A 19,459-nucleotide genomic window follows, 5' to 3' on the forward strand; every position below is an offset into this window, starting at 1 on the left:
TTCATTTTTTTTCATGTGGATGTTCAGTTGTTCCAGCATCATTTGTTAAAAAGACTATTCTTTCCCTATTGAATTGACTTGGTGACTTTACCTAAAATAAATGCACTATGAATGTAGGGAATTATTTCTGGACTTTATTTTATTCCATTAATCTATATGTCTTATGTCAGTACCACACTCTCTTGAATACTGTAGTTCTTAGTAAATTTTGAAATCAAGAAATATAAGTCCTCCAACTTTTTGTTTTCAAGATTATTTTAGCTATTCTGGGTCCCTTGCATTTCCATATACATTTTAGGTATGTTGATTTTTGCAATATAGCATGCCAGGATTTTGATAGGTATAGCATTGAATCTGACGATCAATTTGGGGAGAACTGCCGTCTTAAAAATATTGAATCTTTCAACTCATGAACATGGTATGTCTTTCTACCAAGATCTTTAGTTCTCTGAGAAATGTTTTGTTTTTAGTATACAAGTCTGCACTCCTTTTACTAAATTTATTTCTAAGTATTTTATTCTCTTTGATGTGATTATGAGAGTTTGTTTTCTTTACTTTATTTTTGGGGTTGGCCATTGCTGTTATATGGACATAAATTGATTTTTGGATATGGATCATGTATGCATGTGAATTTGATGAACCCATTTATTAGTTCTAGTGTGTGTGTGTGTGTGTATAGTATGTTTCTGTATAGAGGATATTTCTGCCTAGAGAAGTTTACCAATACTCCAACTCCTTTTACCTCAGCTTGTTTAGCTGCAATTACCCTTAAAGCCTTCAGTCTTCATACCTATGCATAGATTGTTAAACACCAGGCCCTTAGTTTCTCCAATACTATTCTAAATTTTCGTTATTCTGTTTAGACTTCCCTGTGCTACTCATCTCTCAGCAGCTGTGGGTCTTGCCTCATATTTCACAGAGAAAATTAAGGATATCAACACAGACAGATTTACTGTGAAGCAAATGCTGTTTAAGTTTCAGAACCCCTCACTCAGAATCCCCTTCCAAGGAGGGCCCCTGGCAAAAGTAAGATAGTTTGATAGTAATTGGTTAAAAATTCTGTCTTTTTCTACCCTGATTTCTTTTCTTATACTTCTGATGTCAATATGCCATTGGAGTAGTCATAAGCATTTGGGGGAATCTGAGTAAGGGAAGGATAAGTTGGGAATACAATGTTAAAACGGCCACTTAGACATTTTAGAATGTTTCAATAACACAGTTAAGGAATTACAGACTAAAAATTTGGATGTGCATGATTTTCTTTTTTATAATCCTCACCTGAGGATATTTTTCCATTTATCTTCAGATAGAGCTGGGGGGTACTGAACCGCAACCGAGGTATGTGCCCTTGACGGGAATCAAACCAAATCCAACTGCTGAGCCAAACTGGCCAGGGCAAGGATGTGTGTGAATTTTTAAAAATTAATGGGCTAAAAGCAATAAAGATGAGCAATTTAAGCAATAGAAATTATTCTGGCATAAACAAATTATAATGATTTTTTTCATATTACATCACAAGCAAATTAAGAGAGACATTTTCAATAAGAGTTCTTAGATTATTGCATAATCCATTCAATCAAGAGGAGTTAATTATTTAAATACTTTGGAGAAATATTTAAGTTTCTTGCTGATTTATCAAAAACTACTAAATTACTGAATATAATATAGAAGTCATATTATACCACTTCAAGGACATCTAAGATACACTGGTTCATGAGTTTCAAAGATAATTTAAGATTAGTCATTTTCCAAAAAAAACTTGAAATGTCAAAACTATCATTATTGTATATGAAAAAAAATTATAAGGATTTTTCCAAATTTGACACCACTATTTATATGACATTATCAATAATGAGTTATGAAGCTGAAAGAATGTTTCTAAACTATCAATAATAAAAAAACTAGCCCTGGCCGGTTTGGCTCAGTGGTTAGAGTGTTGGCCTGCGGTCTGAAGAGACCTGGGTTCGGTTCCCGCTAGGGGCATGTACTTCGATTGTAGTTTGTCCCCGGCCCTGGTTGGGTCGTGCGGGTGGCAGCCACTCGATGTGTCCCTTCACGTCGATGTTTCTCTGTCTGTCTCCCTCTCTATCCCTCCCACTCTGTTTGAACAAAAACTGGAGAAAATTTCTCGGTTGAGGATAAAACAAACCAAACCAAACCAACCAAACAAAAAAAACCTAATGACCATGCTAGATGAAAATTTATATAATCTTTATATTTTCTTATAAAATATTATTATAAAATGGCCTTCATGTGAAGAGGTGCTTATAGAGAATGTAGCCAAAAATTAAAAGGCAACAGTATGTAGAGCTGTTACTTATTAAAAAGTTATATTGTTTTCTTACATTTTGTGATATTGATGGAATTTATCAACTTTAAAAGTCTTATTTTAAATTTAATGATTTTTCTCATTCTATAAACCTAATTTTGTAAGTCATCATTTTTGTATGCTTTTTTTCAAGAAAGCCCTCCCCCCCCAATCACATAAGATTTAGGCCTCACAGAAATGGGTCTGTTCTTAACTAAAAAGGTTGAATTTTCTGTTTCCTGCCTTTCTTCCTACAGAGGCACCTGCATCCCCATCCAGTCTATTCTGTCGAGTATCACTCTAGGCCGTGTACATGGCTTGCTTCTAGCTGCTTCCTTACTCCAGGCCTATTAGCCCCTTAACCTTGACTTGGGCATAGCTCTTGTGTGCCTGTCCTGCCAGTTTTTGGCTCCACATTAGACTTCTCATCCTCACATCTGGCCTTCTTCAGTTAGTGATCTATTTGGACTCTTTCTCTGCTGTTTTGAAATTAACATCTCTCCTAGGTCTCAGCTCTACCTTCTGATTGAGGCATCCTATGGCTTCTGATCACTCAGGTGGGCCTTAATTACTACCCAGAATGACACCACCCCTCTTCTTCCTGGCAAAGGCTAATCTCAGCCTCTGCTTTACATTCGTCCTTTCTAGAACTTTGCACAAGAAATGAGCACATCTCTTGCCTGTGTTTATCCTCTGTGACTGTACTCATACTGTGTCCAGCTGTGTGCACACGTTCAGGTGTCTCCCATCCTAGCAAACCATTCTGCTCGGTATCGTCCTCTTTCTGTTCCTGCTGCCTCAGTCAGTGTTCTCAATTGTCGGTACTACATAACCCCCTATTTACTCACTTCTGCTTTACTGCTCAGTGCTTTCCTACCTAATGCCTCTCTCGGAGGTCACCAAATACCCCTTTAATACCAGATACAATGAACTCTGTTCAGCTTTTATCCCGGACCTCAAACACTGACCACTACTTTCTTCTTTAAATTCTCTTGTCCCCTGACTTTTCTGATAGTATTATTTTGGTTTTTCTTCTAACTCACTGGCTATACCTCTCTAGTCTCTTTGAGGGATCCTTTTCTCTTTTAGTCCCATAAATGTTAATGTTGTCCAGTGTTTTATCCTCAGCACTTTTTACTTCTTCATTCCTCTAAGTGTTCTATTTTTTCATTCATTTGTCAATATTTGCTGAGCACATACTGTGCTAGGTGCTAGGGAGATTGTGATGAACAAGACAGATATATATAGTGTCTGCACCATAGATCTTAGTCTACTCATGGAGGTAAATATTAACCAAAATAATTACAGCCCCATGGCTCACTCATCATCTTTGTGGTGATAACTCCCAGGTCTGTGTCTGCATCTTGCTTGAATATTAGGTAAATTATAGCTAGCATATCTGAAATAAATAAAAAAATCACTGTGATTACTTTGAGCTGTGGCATTTCATGAAGCAAGAGCACTGAATTAGTCATTTTCAAAGGTTTTATTTATTATTACCCTAGGTTTTAAACGGCCTGTAGCACCATGCATGCAGAAAGAATGCTATCTAAGAATCTGACATTCTCATTTAGGCTCTGTGACTAAGCCACTTTTGACCTAATTTTTTTTGCTAAATGTTTGCTGTTAAATTAATTTTAAAAGATTAATAGAATAATTGTGTATAAAAATAGCTATCTTTCTTTATAATTAAAATGATAACACAAATGGAAATGAATGAGGATAACCATGTACCACAGACTTTCTGGGATATTTCCAGTTTATATTCTGTCATCTCAGCAAAATACAAATAGTACCTCTTCCATTTTAAAAATTATCTCCATTTAGACAGTAGGTTATATGGTCACTCTAAAACCATTTTTTCAAAGAAAACTTTTTTTTTTCAAAGAAATATTTGTTATGCTTGCTATTTTTAAAAATTCTACTTTTTTTTTTTTTTTTTTTTTTTTTACTACCTTACAGCCAAAGATTGATGGAGTACAAATATTTCTGGAATAAGACTCTTTCATTACTTACTTTTACTAAAAGGGAAATAACCAGTATTAAAAATGAAGTATATGATCATTTTCAAAACTGGACATCACTGAAAGGAGAACTTTTTCTTCAAATTAAATCCATAAGTGAAACAGCCTTAACAGGTTTGTTACATACATATAGAATGTAACTGTCTTTTTTCTTTGTAAACAGTACATCATAATTAATGAACTAATAATATTTCACTGTATATGATGGGACTTATGATTAACTTTCAACCTTTTATTGGTTGACAGACTAGATGGTCATTATGATCTATTGAAACCCTGAAATTCAACAAATAAAGGCTAAGATAAGCTATGATACATCTGTTCTTGAGCTATGGCCAGAAGTCTGGTTATTCTTGTTAAATTTACCAATTTGTATTTTAAAACTTTTTTCTGTTAATGGCTGAGTGGTTCATATTAGGTCAGGCTTCCCACAGATAACAATGATAAATTAGAGACAAATAATTACCTAAAAACACTGTAGAGTGACCAAAACCAGGCAAATATGGAGAGAATGTCAAAATTTGAGAGAGGGCATATCACTAAGTGAAAGAAACCAATCTAAAAGTCTATGCTATAAGATTCTAGCTTAATGCATTCTGGAAAAGGCAAAACTGTGGAAATGGAAAAGGGATCTGTGGTTGCCAAGATTGGAGGAAAGGATGAATAAATAGGTAGAACACAAAGGATTTTTAGGGCAGTGAATATTTTGTATGATACGATAATGGTGGTTACATGTCATTATACATTGGTCAAAACCCATAGAATGTACAACACCAAGAGGGAATCCTATTGTAAACTGGATTTTGGGTGATAATAATATGTCACTGTAGGTTCATTGATGATAAGAAATTTACTACTCTGGTACAGGATGTTGATGGTGGGGGAGATTATGCATGTATTGGGGCAGGGATTATATGGGAATTCTCTACTTTCTGCTTAATCTTGTGATGAACCTAAACTTATCTAAAAACAAGTATATTAAATTTTTTTTTTGTTTTTTTTTAGTTAAAGGTGATGCCATTGAAATAGTTTTCTGATTTATTTTTGTTTTTTTGTTTGGGCTTTTGCAGCTAGTAGATGGAGGGCAAGGTACGGCATGTTCCATGCAGTGAAACTAAAACTCTGATAGAAATCTGTAGTCTTTTTGGCTTGAAAACTGGAGGGCAGAAATCATGGTAGCCCAGCCTCTGAGAAGTAAGAGGATGCCCCAGAAAGGACACAGAGAGGAAGAACTCAGATTTTGTACATAAACACTTTTCAAATTTCTGTTTTATTCCTGAAATACTTCTGCGCAGGGAATACTTTAAGCCAGCTATTTTCATTCGGTGTGCCACAAGAATTTTTACAACATGCAGTACCTGACTATTTAGTCAGGGCATTGACCTCTTTTCCCTTAGAATGTCAAATAAAAAAATGACAACTGCCAACACACTAATAGCCATCTGGTATGAATGAATCAAAATTATGCCTATTTTTTGGGTCATACCAGCAAAAAATATGTCTTTTTGTGTGTCACAAAATTTTAGTAATTGCTTTCTGTGTGCCATGAGATGAAAAAGGTTGAAAATAGCTGCTGTAAGCATCTCACCTAAGGTGAAAGTGAATGATATTTTAGCTACCACCTACCCTACTGGAGATAAATTTTACAGTGTAAATTCAGCCAAATTAACTGCTTATTAAAACAAGACAGTATAGCCCTGGCCAGTTTGGCTCAGCGGTTGAGCGTCGGCCTGCGGACCAGAGAGTCCTGGGTTCGGTTTCCGCTAAGGGCACGTACCATCAAAACAAAACAAAACAAAAAAAAACACAAAACAACACAGTATACAAAATCAATACTCTTTAGAGAAACATAACAGGACCCAGAATCTTCATAACATAACATCCACAATATGCATTATACAATCCAAATTACTTCATCTGGGAAGAAACAGGAAAATATGACCCATACTTAAAAGAATGGATAGTCAACAGAGACCAATCTTGAGTTGACCCAGATTATATAATTAGCTGACCAGGATTTCAAATCAGCTGTTAAATGACATAAAGCTGTTCAATGATCTAAAGGAAAGTAAGATAGTAATGAATGAAAAGGTAGAAAAATTCTCAGCAAGAAATTACTAAAATTGGAAATTCAAGAATTGAAAAATGTAATACCTGAAAATAAAAGTGTACTGGATAGACTTTTATAACATATTGCAATTGAAGAAAAAAGAACTTGAAAATAGGTCAATAGAGCCCAGCTAGTGTGGCTCAGTGGTTGAGCATCGACCCATGCACCACGTGGTCACTGGTTTGATTCCAAGTAGGGCACATGCCCAGGTTGTGGGCCAAATGCCTAGAGGGGGGTGTGCAAGAGGTGGCTAGTTGATGTTCTCTCTCATTGATGTTTCTCTCTCTCCTTCTCCCTTTGTCTCTAAAAATCAATCAATAAAAAAACTTTTTAAAAAAGAAAATAGGTCAATAGAAATTATCTAATTTGGAGAGATAAAATAAACATTGAAAGAAAATGAACATAGCTCTAGGGTTTTCAGAAAGGATTAAAATGTACCACAAATGACAAATATGGGTAAATATAAAAGGCTTTTTCCTTTGAAGTTTTAAAAAATTCATATGCTCATTTAAAGTAAGAATTATAATATATTGTGGGAATTATAAACTATGTTGATTTCACTTATGACAACTGGAGCACAAAGGATGGCAGGAGCGGGTAAATAGATCCACATGGTTGCACTATTTTTGTATATTATGTGCTGTGGTGCAACATCCATTCTACGTAGACTAAAAAGTTAAGGATTTATAATTCTTAGAGCAACCACTGAAAAATAAGCACAAAAAGATATAGCTAAAAAGCTAATAAATAAATTAAAAGGTTACTCTTTTAAAAATGTTTAAACAATGGAGAATATCACCTGACTCTACTAAGATTTATTGTAAAGTTATAGTCATCAAGTCAGTATAATACTGGCCTATGGATCAACAATAAATCAATAGAACAAAATAACCTGGATTGTGGCCCCCATTTATATGATCATTATACTTTTGACAAATGCACCAAACAATCCAGTGGGGAAAAGTTTATCACTAAATTGTGCTAGAACAACCGAATACCCATATGGGAAAATATACCTGAACCCCTATATCACATAGTTCATAAAAATTAATTCAAGATAAACCATGGAACTAAATATAAAAGCTAAAAATATAAAAGAAGAAACATAGGAAAATCTTCATAAATTGGTAGTAAATAGAAGTTTTTTTGGATAGGACACAGAAGTAAACTACAGAAGAACAAAAATTGATAAGTTCAACTTCATCAAAATTAAAAATTTCTGCACATCCATTAAGACAGTGAATGGATATGAGAGAAAATATTCAAAAAACATGTGACCAAGGACTGCTCTTTGGATTAAAACACCCACAAGTCAATAATAAAAGACAAACAATCTAATAAAAAATGGCCAAAAGATTTGATCAGATACTTTACAAGGAAAGATAAACAAATGGCCAATAAGAATATGAAAATGTGCTCAACATTATTAGTCATGAGGGAAATGCAAATGTTATCAGTACATACCCACCAGACTGGTTAAAATGAAAAAGATGGACAACAATAAATGTTGGTGAGGAAGGAGAGCAACTGGAACTCTCTTACAAATTGATGAGAGTACGTATAAGGTGCTATAAACCACTTTGAAAAAAGATCTGATGTGTTTTATAAGACTAAAGATACATCTCTCTGATAACTGAAATTCTTCTTTTTGGTATTTATACCCCCTGAAAATGAAAACATATGTCCAAAAAAATACTTGCATAATTATTTAAAGTAGCCTTAAACTAGACAAACCCAGAAGTAAATCAGTACACTTGATTATCAAAAAACAAAACAAAAAAAACAAACCTGAATAAAAAATGAACTATGGAATGAATTGCAGATGATGCAGTTGCAGATGATGCAGTTAACTTGGATAAACCTAAAAAGGATTGTACTTCCTGAAAATTAGCCTTACACAAATAATGCATATTGTATGATTCCATTTATATGATGTTCTAGAATAGGCAAAACTAATCTACAGTGGAAAATAAATCAGAACGTTAGTTATCTTGGAGGGGAGGGTTGATTGGAAAAGGGGCACCAGGGCACTTTCTGTGGTGACGGTAATGCTCTCTGATAGGGGTTTGGATTACACAGTGGATGCATTTGTCAGAAAGTTTCTAATGGTACATTTGAGATTTGGGCATTTTATTGTAGGTAAATTATACTAAAAAATAAGATATTTATGTATTGAATGCTAATTATTGAGTATGCATGCTGAATGAAGTGTTTAGAAGTATATTGATGTGTGCAACTTATCTTGAAATACATAAAAATATTAAGACAGATAGGTGGATAGCTATGTGACAAAGCAAATATAGTGAAATGTTAATTGAAGAATCTATGAGGTTTGTATATTTGTGTTCATTGTATAATTCTTCTGACTTTTCTGTATGTTTTTAAGTTTTATAGTTAAATATTAGAAAACATAAATCATTCTAACCATACAGCTTTAATTTCCTAATTTTGTTATTTAATATATGCCTTCAGGAAATGAGTTTGTATATGACAATATCCTTTTAGATTTTTAAATTAATTTTAAGAATTAACAAATGAATTAAATTCAGACAAATACAGGTGAATAACAACCAAATTAACAATTTTTAATACTTTAACTTTTAAAAAAGAAAAATATACTTCAAATGTGTTTATACTTTAATATGTATGCATGTATGAATTATTTTTATTAGTTTTCCATTATATTTTAAATTTTACATAGATAGTATACTTGTAGATATACTGTGAACTTGCTTTTTAAATTCAGTGATTTTTCTAGATCAATATTAAAATACCTAAATATTACACATATCTTAGTTCTGTCAGAGGCAGACATTGAATCAAAGGTATGAGTACAGATAGTTTATTTGGAAAGTGCAAGTAACCCAGATGTAGGGAAGGGAAGGCTAGTATTGTAGTGGGCAACTGGGGCTTAATCTTGTGAGGGAACTCTGAGAAATGGTTTGAAACACATGCCTCAGAATCAACTCCCAAGACCCCAGGCGAAGGGCTACTCCCAAGCAGTGTGAACTCCTTGGCACTTTCAGCCCTCCACGTGGTGAGCGTGCTGCTGTCTTCCGTTCAGGATGAAGATCCCCCAGCACAGAGATGCAGATATTGGGAGTTGGAAGTCAGCAGAACATTGAAAGGTCCAGGGGATGTAGGCAGGGCACAGACAGTATCTACTACAGTTTAAATAATATAGATATACTTTACAGAATTGTTTTTCATCATATAGATACAGTTGACACCTGAACAGCAGGTGCTGAGTCCCTGCACATTAAAAAATTCACATAGTAACTTTTGACTCTCCCAAAACTTAAATTTTCCTTCGGTATCGGCTGGGGATTGGTTCTATCCCCTCCTCCCCATGGATACCAAAATCTTGAGATGCTCAAGTCCCCTATATAAAATGGCTTAGATCAGTGCATTACAGTCAGCCCTGTACTTCTGCAGACTCCCAACCACAGGTTGAAAACAGTACAGGTATTTATTTTTAAAAATCCATGTATAAGTGGACTCGTGAATTTAAACCCATGTTGTTCCAGGGTGAACTGTACTCTATTTTAGGCATCATTTCCATTATTTGAACATTCACGTATATCTTTTTATAAACAGATGTTTTTGTTTCTTTCTGGTAAATACCTAGGAGTGGAGTGGCTGAGTCACTTGGTAGGGTATATTTAACTTTTTAAGAAGCTACCCAGTGATTTTCCAAAGTGGTTGTTCTTTCAAATTCCTGTCAACAATGTATGTGAGTTCTAGTTGTTCCACATCCTTATCAACACTTTGTATTGTCAGTGTTTTTATTTTATTTTATGCATTTTAATGGGACATGTATAGAGTATATTAATCTACATTTCAAATAATCTTCCTGATAACTTCTCAGTTTTGAGTGTATTGTCACATGTCATTATAGAATATTTACCTCATAATGTCAGTAATAAGTAACTCAGTCTTATCAGAATAGGAGAAATATCAGCTCTACCAGTTTTGTTTTTATTTGTGTTGCATTATTTGTATGTTCTCTAATCCATAATTTCTGTTTGTGAGTCTTTTAAGCCAGTTGTCCATTTTGGGACTGTTAGTTTAGGTCACCCTCATAGGAACACACAGACTGCAATATATCACAATCACAGAAGGAGACAGAAAAAGCAAGGAGAGATAATACTCTTCCTCAGAAAATCTCACTCACTTTTCTCTGATTGAATGTGACCTGTGGCCATGATTGTATGATATGGACAGAGGAAGCCACTTTAGGTTTGTGAGGGGAAATTAGTTAATGGTCTCCCAGAATAAGTAGTTACCCTTTCTTATGATTTAGGTCTTAGTTCCAATGTCACCTTCTCAGGTTTTTGCTGATCGCCCTAGTTAAAATCGTCTTCCCTTACATGTCATCCTATTTTGTTTCATTTCTAATAACATTTATGACTGTCAGAAATATTCCTATCCATTTACTGATTTATGTGTTTACTGCTAGTCTCCTCTTAGTAGGTTGACATCTCCACGAGGACATGAATTTTGACTGTTTGCTGAATACTGTATTTCTAATGTTTTAAGAGAATTATGCCTGTCACACAGTAGGTACTTAATGACCATTGTGGAATTGAAATGGAAGTAAAAATACACTCGATTTTCATACCAAGATTACTGATAATATTTATGTTCCTTTTGTAAACCTTTGAATATTTTCTAAATGTTTTCATAATGCTCAGGTGTTACTTCTGTTCTCTGGGGTGAGGAAGTGAGGAAAGTGGAGAGGCCTTGCTTATGGCTATACATGTCTGAAAGCCTGGGTTACTGTATTAGTACATTTCTTTTTTTTTATTTTTATTTTTTATCCTCACCCGAGGACATTTTTTTTTTCTATTTTTTGTTCAGATAGAGTGTGGGAGGGAGAGAGAGAGAGAGAGAGAAACATCGACGTGAAAGGGACACGTCGAGTGGTTGCCACCCACACGACCCAACCAGGGCCAGGGACAAACTGCAACCTAGGTACATGCCCTTAGCGGGAACCGAACCCTGGTCTCTCAGGACCGCAGGCTGACGCTCTAACCGCTGAGCCAAACCGGCCAGGGCCTGTATTAGTACATTTCTTAATCTGAGTTTTAAAACCAGTTTGAAAGTTGTAATGAGCTTATAAGGAGATAAATACAAACACTTATTAATTATTTTTTCCTCAAATTCAAGTACTTTTAAGTATTTTTCTGACCGTAAACATAAAACAGCCTCAATGTAAAACAGAAAATACAGAAGAGCCAAGAAGAAAGTAAATATCATCTGCGATCTCATTACATGGAGGTGCCCACTATTAGAAAGTTCCATACTTTATATATAATATTTCATGGAAATGTAATCTAACCACGTAAACTATGTTGACATAGTATCTCATTATAGGAATGTATCTTAACTTATTTAGCTGGTTTTCTATTCTTTGACATTTAGGGTTGATCATAGTTTTGCTTTTATAAATAAGGCTTCAGTGAACATGTTCATGTTTGCACATGCATTTTTATAATCTTTTCCTTTTTTTTTTTGGTACGTGCCCCTAGCGGGAACTGAACCTGGGGCTCTCTGGTCCGCAGGCTGATGCTCCAGCCGCTGAGTCAAACCAGCCAGGGCTCCTTTTTTTAACATAGTTAATTTCTAAAAATGGAATTGAAGAGTCAAAGTGTATGCCCATTTTGCTTTTCAATGACAAGTAATGTTACATTTTACATTTTATCTAACCTGAGGAGGCAGGAATTCATTTTCAACCCTTAACAGTTACCATTATAGAAAATCACATCACTTTTACATCAGAAGCAGGAGGGCTCTGTTTAGAAGCTACACAGTGGTGATTGGAGGAGCTCAGAGATGGAAATATATATATTCAATTCCCAAGCAAGAGCTTAGTGAACTTACAACAGATAGAGTATGTGAAATTAATACTATATTATTGCAAGGATTTTTTTCCTCCTTTTAAAGAACTTTCTCCTTACTTATAGCTATCAGCACAATCACAGCCCCAGGGCATAGTTATCAAACGTGTACAACTATATGCAAGCTCCAAAGGTGCTGATACTTGCCTTTTTACAGTTTCTTTGATCAATTTGAATATACTTTGAATTTAGCAGCAGTTCTAGTAAATATATAAACATGTAATTTCACAACATAGAATTTAAAGTAAATAACCTATACGTTAAATTTAGATTCAGAGAAAATAAACTGAGTGTAAAGTGTTTAAAGGTTAATTTTTTTAAAGCTTGAGGAACTATCACATCTATATAAAAAGATGACTAAGATCCTAGGAAGCATATAGACCCACACTGTCCGATGTGGTAGCTAGCAGCCACATGTAGCTATTGAGCACTTTACATATGGCTCTAGACTCTTGTTGAAATGGTAATGTTTTGGGTGTGTGGTGTTAAATAAAATACACAACTAAAATTAATTTTACCTGTTTTTTTTCCCTTATACTTTTAATGTGGCCACTAGAAAATTTTAAAGTATATATGTGGTTTGTAATATATTTCTGTTGGACAACACTGGTATAAGTAGTGGATGAACTTTTCACATTTTAAAAATGTTATAATTTCATTTCAGTTTATTAGCTTTTTACAACAATTATAAGGACTTAATGTGAATTATAGCTGAAGAATACTTTAAACAGTCACTCTCTTAATCTTAATGTGTTAATGTTTCTTATTTCTAGTGTGTTGTCTTGACTAATTCAGCTTTTACTTAAGTTTATTGAACTAACCTGACTCAAAGTCAAGAATTAGAACTTGAGGCAGAAATCAGGAAGGATCTGGAGAGGAACGTGGGATCCTTGGTAGCTTCGCCCTCTTGCAGACTGACCACCAGACCTGGAGGAGGACCACAGAGCTGGTGTATCTGTGCCTGTGTTGGTCTCTTTGTGTTGTGGATTCAATTCTTAAATATTTAAATACTTATAGGAATCCTAAGAGCAGGGCTCTCAAGCCAGAGAGCCAAAGTTCACATCATGACTTATCACTTACAAAACACTGTGGGCCTCTTTGTCCTCCTCTTTAAAATGAAGAAAGATGCATGTGTGTGCTCACGAGCATGTGTGTGTGTGTGCATGTACACACGCACATCAATATGCCTGGCACAGGAAGTAATCAAGGAGTTATTATAATTTTATTCTAAAGTCCATGTTCCTTCTGCTCTATTAAATTCTCACTTATCTTATGCAAGTATTCATTGTGGTGGGCTTGTAGCCCCAAATAAGGGAACAAAATTAATGCTCTTCACCTACAGTTTAAATATATGTGTGCATATATACATATATTTCATTTTAAATTAAAAATTAAATATGCATATATTTAGACCCAGATAAATTAGCCCAACTGATTTTTGACAGGGGTACACAAGCATTTCAATGAAGGAAAGAAAGCCTGGTCTTTTCAACAAAGGGTGTCAAAGTCATTAGAAATCAATAGGCAAAAGAAAACAACAGAATGAACCTTGCCCGAAAATTCATGCCTTAAACAAAAATTAACTCAAAATGGATCACAGACCTAAAAGTGAAATTTAAAACTATAAAGCAAGAAAATCTTTAAAACCTAGGATTCTTGGACTTGAACTAAAAGCATGATACATAAAAATAAAAATTGAAAAGTAGGACTTCAACAAAATTCAGAACTTTTGCTCAGTGAAAGACCTTGTTAAGAGGATGAAAAGGAAAGTTACAGATTGGGACAAAGTATTTGCAAACCACATATCCAACAAGGGACTTGTATCTAAAACATGAAAAACTCTTAAAACTCTACATTTTATAAAACAGTCCAATTAATAAATGGGCAAAATATATGAAAAATTTCACTGAAGAGGATGTACAGATGGCAAATAGGCACACAAAAAATGCTCAACATAATTAGCTAATTAGGGAAATGCAAATTATAACCATAATGGAATACTACTACACTTCTATTAGAATGTCTAAAATTTTAATTGACCATACTGAGTGTTACCAAGGAGTGGAGAAACTGGGTCACTCAGCATTGCTGGTAGGAATGTAAAATGGTGTGGCCATTCTAGAAAATAATTTCGTTATTTCCTTTAACACTGAATATGCATTTACCACATGACCCATCAATTGTGTCTTAGGCATTTATCCCAGAAAAATGAAAACCTGTGTTCATGCAAAAACGTGCACATAAATGTCCATAGCAGCTTTATTTATAATGACCCAAAGTGGAAATGACCCATACCATGGAATACCATTCAACAACAAAATGAACAAATTATTAATACATGCTCAAGGGAACCTGCCTAGTGAAAAAAGCCGGTCTCAATAAAATTACCTAATATGAGTCTATTTATATAGCATTCTCAAAATAACAAAATTATAGAGATGGAGAATAGGGATGGCGTGGCTAGGAGTAGGTATAACTCTGAAAGAGTAGCAGGAGGCAGCTTTGTGGTTATAGAACAACCTTGTATTTTGATTGTGTTGATAGTTGTATAAAGCTACATGTGTGATAAAATCTCAAACCCACACAAATGAAGGTATGTATAACTGGTGAAATCTGAATTAGCTCTGTGGATTATATCCATGTCTGTTTCCTAGTTTCAATAGTATACTGTAGTTATACAAAATAACATGAGGAGAGGTGGAGTGAAGGTGTCATGGGACTTCCCTATACATTTCTTTGCAACTTCTTGTACATCTGTAAGTATTTCTTTTTTTTGCTTGCCTATTTATTATTTATTTATTTATTATTGTTGAAAGTATTATGGATGTCCCTCCTTTTTACCCATTGACACCTTCCTCCCTGCTCCCACTCCCCCCCTTAACTGCACTGACACTGTTGTGTGTGTCTATTGGTTATGCATATATGCCTACACCTTCTTTGGTTTATCTCTTCCTGACCTCTTTTTCTCTGAGATTTGTCAGTCTGTTCCTTACTTCCATGTCTCTGGATCTGTTTTGTTTTCAGCTTATTTTGTTCATTATATTCGACAAATATGTGAGATCATGTGATATTTCTCTTTCTCTGACTGGCTTATTTTACTTAGCATAACACTCCCCAGATCCCTCCATGTTGAGATCTTTCTTTCTTACAGCTGCACAGTATTCCATTGTGTATATGTACCACAGTTTTTTTATCCACTCATCTACTGATGGACATTGGGCTGTTTCCAGATCTTAGCTATTGTAAATAGTGCTGTTGGGAACATAGGGGTGCATATATTCTTTCTCATTGGTGTTTCAGGCTTCTTAGGATATATTCCTAGAAGTGGAATAAACTTCTTGTAAATCTATAAGTATTTCAAAATTTAAAAAGTTTTAAAAAATCAACCTAGGATAGCCTAGCTGGTGTGGCTCAGTGGTTGAGTGTAGACTCATGTACTAAGAGGTCGCTAGTTCAATTCCTGGTCAAGGCACATGCCCAGGTTACGGGCCAAATCCCCAGTGGGGGGCATGCAGGAGGTAGCCAATTGATGTTCCCTCTTACCAATGTTTCTATCTCTCTCTCTGTCTCCTTTCCTCTCTCTCTCAAATCAATAAAGAAAAAAAAAATCTACCTAGTGCTTTATGATCCCTTTTTATTAAATAAATCTAGTCTCTGATTTTTTATATTACTGTAATAAAACTATATAACATGTGAATTTATGATCACACTGTTTGTAACGTCATTATGCCTTGGCACTAAGGTTGCAGAGGTTTCCTAAAAACATAATTACCTAACATAATTTTATTATTATATTTTCTGTTAATCCTCACCTGAGGATATTTTCCCACTGATTTTTAGATAGTATGGGAGGGAGTGGGGGTTAGGGGGAGAGAGAAACATTAGTGTGAGAGAGACATATTGATTGGTTGCCTCGCACACCACCCCAACTGGGGCCAGGCACATGTCCTTGACTGGGAATTGAACCCGTGACTCTTAGGTCTGCAGGTTGACTAACCACTGAGAAAAACTGACCAGGGCCTTAACGTAATTTTAATTTCATTTGCCTAAGTGTACAGAACTAAGGACAACAAAAAATTCTATCAAGGCAAAGAAATTGATTATATGAGATTAATACTAATAATTGTACTTGCATTAGATAGCAAATTATGTAACATTCTAAAAACTAAAATCACCACTAGCATGGCAATACATTTTGCCAATATTACAAACATTTTATATAACAAACACTTAAAAAAAAATACCAGCTTCTGTACTGTGATCTACACGGATATATCCTTATGTTGTAAGCTGACTCTGAGTGGCATAGTTCTTCAGTTGAAAAGTTGGTGTAAGAAGAAACTTGAAACACTTTACAAGAGGTAAAATAAACTCTGAATTCCTGTACCCTAACACAATTGTCTTCATTTTTCTATTTTATCTTCTAGTTCTCCACATGTTCATCTTATTTTATATATCTATAATTACAGTGTAAATTTCAATAAATATTCTAAAAATACTGTTATTGGCTGAATTGTGCCCCTCCCTAACTCACATGTTGAAGTCCTAACTTCTAGTCTCTCTTCAGTACAACTCTATTTGGAGTTAGGGTCCTAAAATTAATTATTAAATTTAAATGGGTGAGCTCTAATCCAATGTGACTAGAGTCCTTATAAGAAGAGGAAATTTGGAAACAAGGCATACACAGAGGGAAGATGATGAAGAACACAGGGAGAGAAGAGGACATGCAGATGCCCAATAGACATATAAAAAAATGCTGTGTCATTAATCATCAGAGGAATCTAAATTAAAACCACAATGAGATATCACCTAACACCTGGCAGAATGAGTGGATAAGAAGGCTGTTGGTACATTTACACAATGGAAAACTACTCTGCCATAAAAAGGAAGACCATTTTACTCTTTGTGACAGCATGGATGGACCTGGAGAGCATTATGCTAAATGAAATAAGCCAGTCAGAGAAAGACAAGTACCATATGATTTCACTCATATGTGGAATTTAATGAACAAACTGAACAACCAAGCAAAATACAGACAGACTCATAGAGAGCAGGCAGACAGTTCTGGTGGGTGGGGTGAAGTTGTAGTGGAATTAAGCCACCAGGGTTAAGTACCAGCCTGTGGTACTTTGTTATAGCAGCCATAGAAAACTAATAAATATAGTAAACCCATAAACATTCTATAACATTATTCAGGTACAAATTTAGGTTTTGAAATAAAAATCCAAAACAGAACTTTTGTAGAAAACGGCATTGTTAAATATTTTCTGGCTGACAAAGTATGCTGAATGTTGAATAGTATATATGAACGAAACATTTCCTTCTCTTTTAATGAGTGAATATCACTTTATATAATCAATATTTTAAAGTTTCAATGTTCGTAGATTATTTTTTCTTAAAACAGAACATACCTATTTCAATACAAGAAATTTCAGAAAAGGATAATATTTTACTAGGGCAGAATAGCTCTTGAACTTTAAAAGTTCAGGTCCTGAATTAGGCTTAGAAATTAGAGATTAACTAGTAACTAGGCCTGTTTGCTTATTTATCCTATTAAAAATGTTACCTTCACCCTGGCCAGTTTGACTCAGCGGATGGAGCGTCGGCCTGGAGTCCAGAGAGACCTGGGTTCGGCTCTCGCTAAGGGCATGTACCTCAGTTGCAGTTTGTCCCGGGCCCTGGTTGGGTCGTGTGGGTGGCAGCCACTCGATATGTCCCTTTCACGTCGATGTTTCTCTCTCTCTCTCTTCCTCTCTCTCCCTCCCACTCTATCTGAACAAAAAACAAAAAAATGTCCTCATGTGAGAATAAAAAAAAAAATGTTACCTTCTTTTGTATGTGTGTATTTACCACCTCAGCTGGTCTGCCATTAAATAATCTCGAGCTCCAAATGCTTGCCTCTGCAGTGAAGGGTGAAGCGAGGCAAGTCCATATTCAGGATGTTCGACTAGTTGTAGTACTAGAAACCATTTAGAAGCTTTGCTCAGTCATGACTTTACTCCTTTGGTAGGTATTTAATGAGCTCCTATTAATTCTAGGATATTGTGGTAGAAATTATGGGGGTAATAAAAAAATGAATAAGATATTACCTCTGGCCTAAAATAACTTATAGTCCAATAGGAGTCACATATATGCATATGATAGAAATGACATACATTGGTGTGAGTTTCAGGAAGATCAAAGCCACTTCCAGACTGGGTCAGAAAAGATTTCCAGACAGGTAGCACATGAACTGTGGTAGGCTTGATGTTTGAGGTTAGGAGGACCTTCTCATGAGTGGTGCTGAAACAGGGAAACCACAAGGTGGGAACAATGACCAGAATAGGTTGGTCTGATGGAGATCGTAATTTCTGAACCCCATATTGGGACACATGACTGACAAACATAATGTATTAATGATGAAGGTAGGACTGAATATTTGACAGCAGATTGCTATAGGGATATGTAGTTTGCTGTGGGTGAGTTAATTCATCTCCCTTGAGTTCATTCTCTTAATTCCTTGTTAGAAACACTGAAGCTCCTGTTAGTTTTGAAATCTTGCTGTACTTTTCCATGTGTTAGAAGATATTTGACAAATGAATCTGTATTGCAGGTTCCTATTTTGATTTCAGACAGAAAGTCATGTTGACACAAGTAGTCCTTTTAGAGACAGACAGTAGTGTCCACTAAGAGTCAGCCTGCTAACCTAAGCAGTGCCATTCTGGCAAATGATAAATAGGTGACAGCATGAGCTCCTCTGCAGTGTCATTCTGACTCCAACATAGATAGATATGGTGAGAGTACAGTACAGCTAATTCAGTCTCAAGAAGCCACCTTTATGGCTATAAAAATACCCAGGGAGATTTTTTAGGTCTGAAAAGAAATTACAACATCCTTTCTTTTTTAAGCTTTATGTACTAGTGTGTTAGTTTTTTTCACACAAATGGATGTGTATCCATAAGGTTTTGGAGGCATGTAACTATCCTTAAGAAAACTATTCTGTGTAATTATTGGAACGTGGTAGACCCCCATTTATTTGGTTCCTGCCAATTTATTTATGCAGGTTTTCTATTTTGAGCAGGAATTAAAACTAAAGAAGGTGCCAGATCCTTTGTGCTCATGACCTAGGTCTGTCCTA

General features: G+C 35.1%; 1 protein-coding gene across 1 annotated transcript in view; it reads left to right on the forward strand.

The window, feature by feature from the left end:
- The window catches only part of LEKR1 (leucine, glutamate and lysine rich 1), a 209,547-nt gene that overhangs the window by 97,986 nt on the left and 92,102 nt on the right, over positions 1-19,459 (forward strand). The window contains exon 9 of the mRNA XM_036243655.1: positions 4,271-4,446. Within this exon, the coding sequence (XP_036099548.1) occupies positions 4,271-4,446 (176 nt within the window). The remainder of the gene's footprint in view (positions 1-4,270; positions 4,447-19,459) is intronic.

This window comes from Molossus molossus, unplaced genomic scaffold (assembly GCF_014108415.1).
Source record: "Molossus molossus isolate mMolMol1 unplaced genomic scaffold, mMolMol1.p scaffold_m16_p_5, whole genome shotgun sequence".
NCBI classification, from domain to species: Eukaryota; Metazoa; Chordata; class Mammalia; order Chiroptera; family Molossidae; genus Molossus; species Molossus molossus.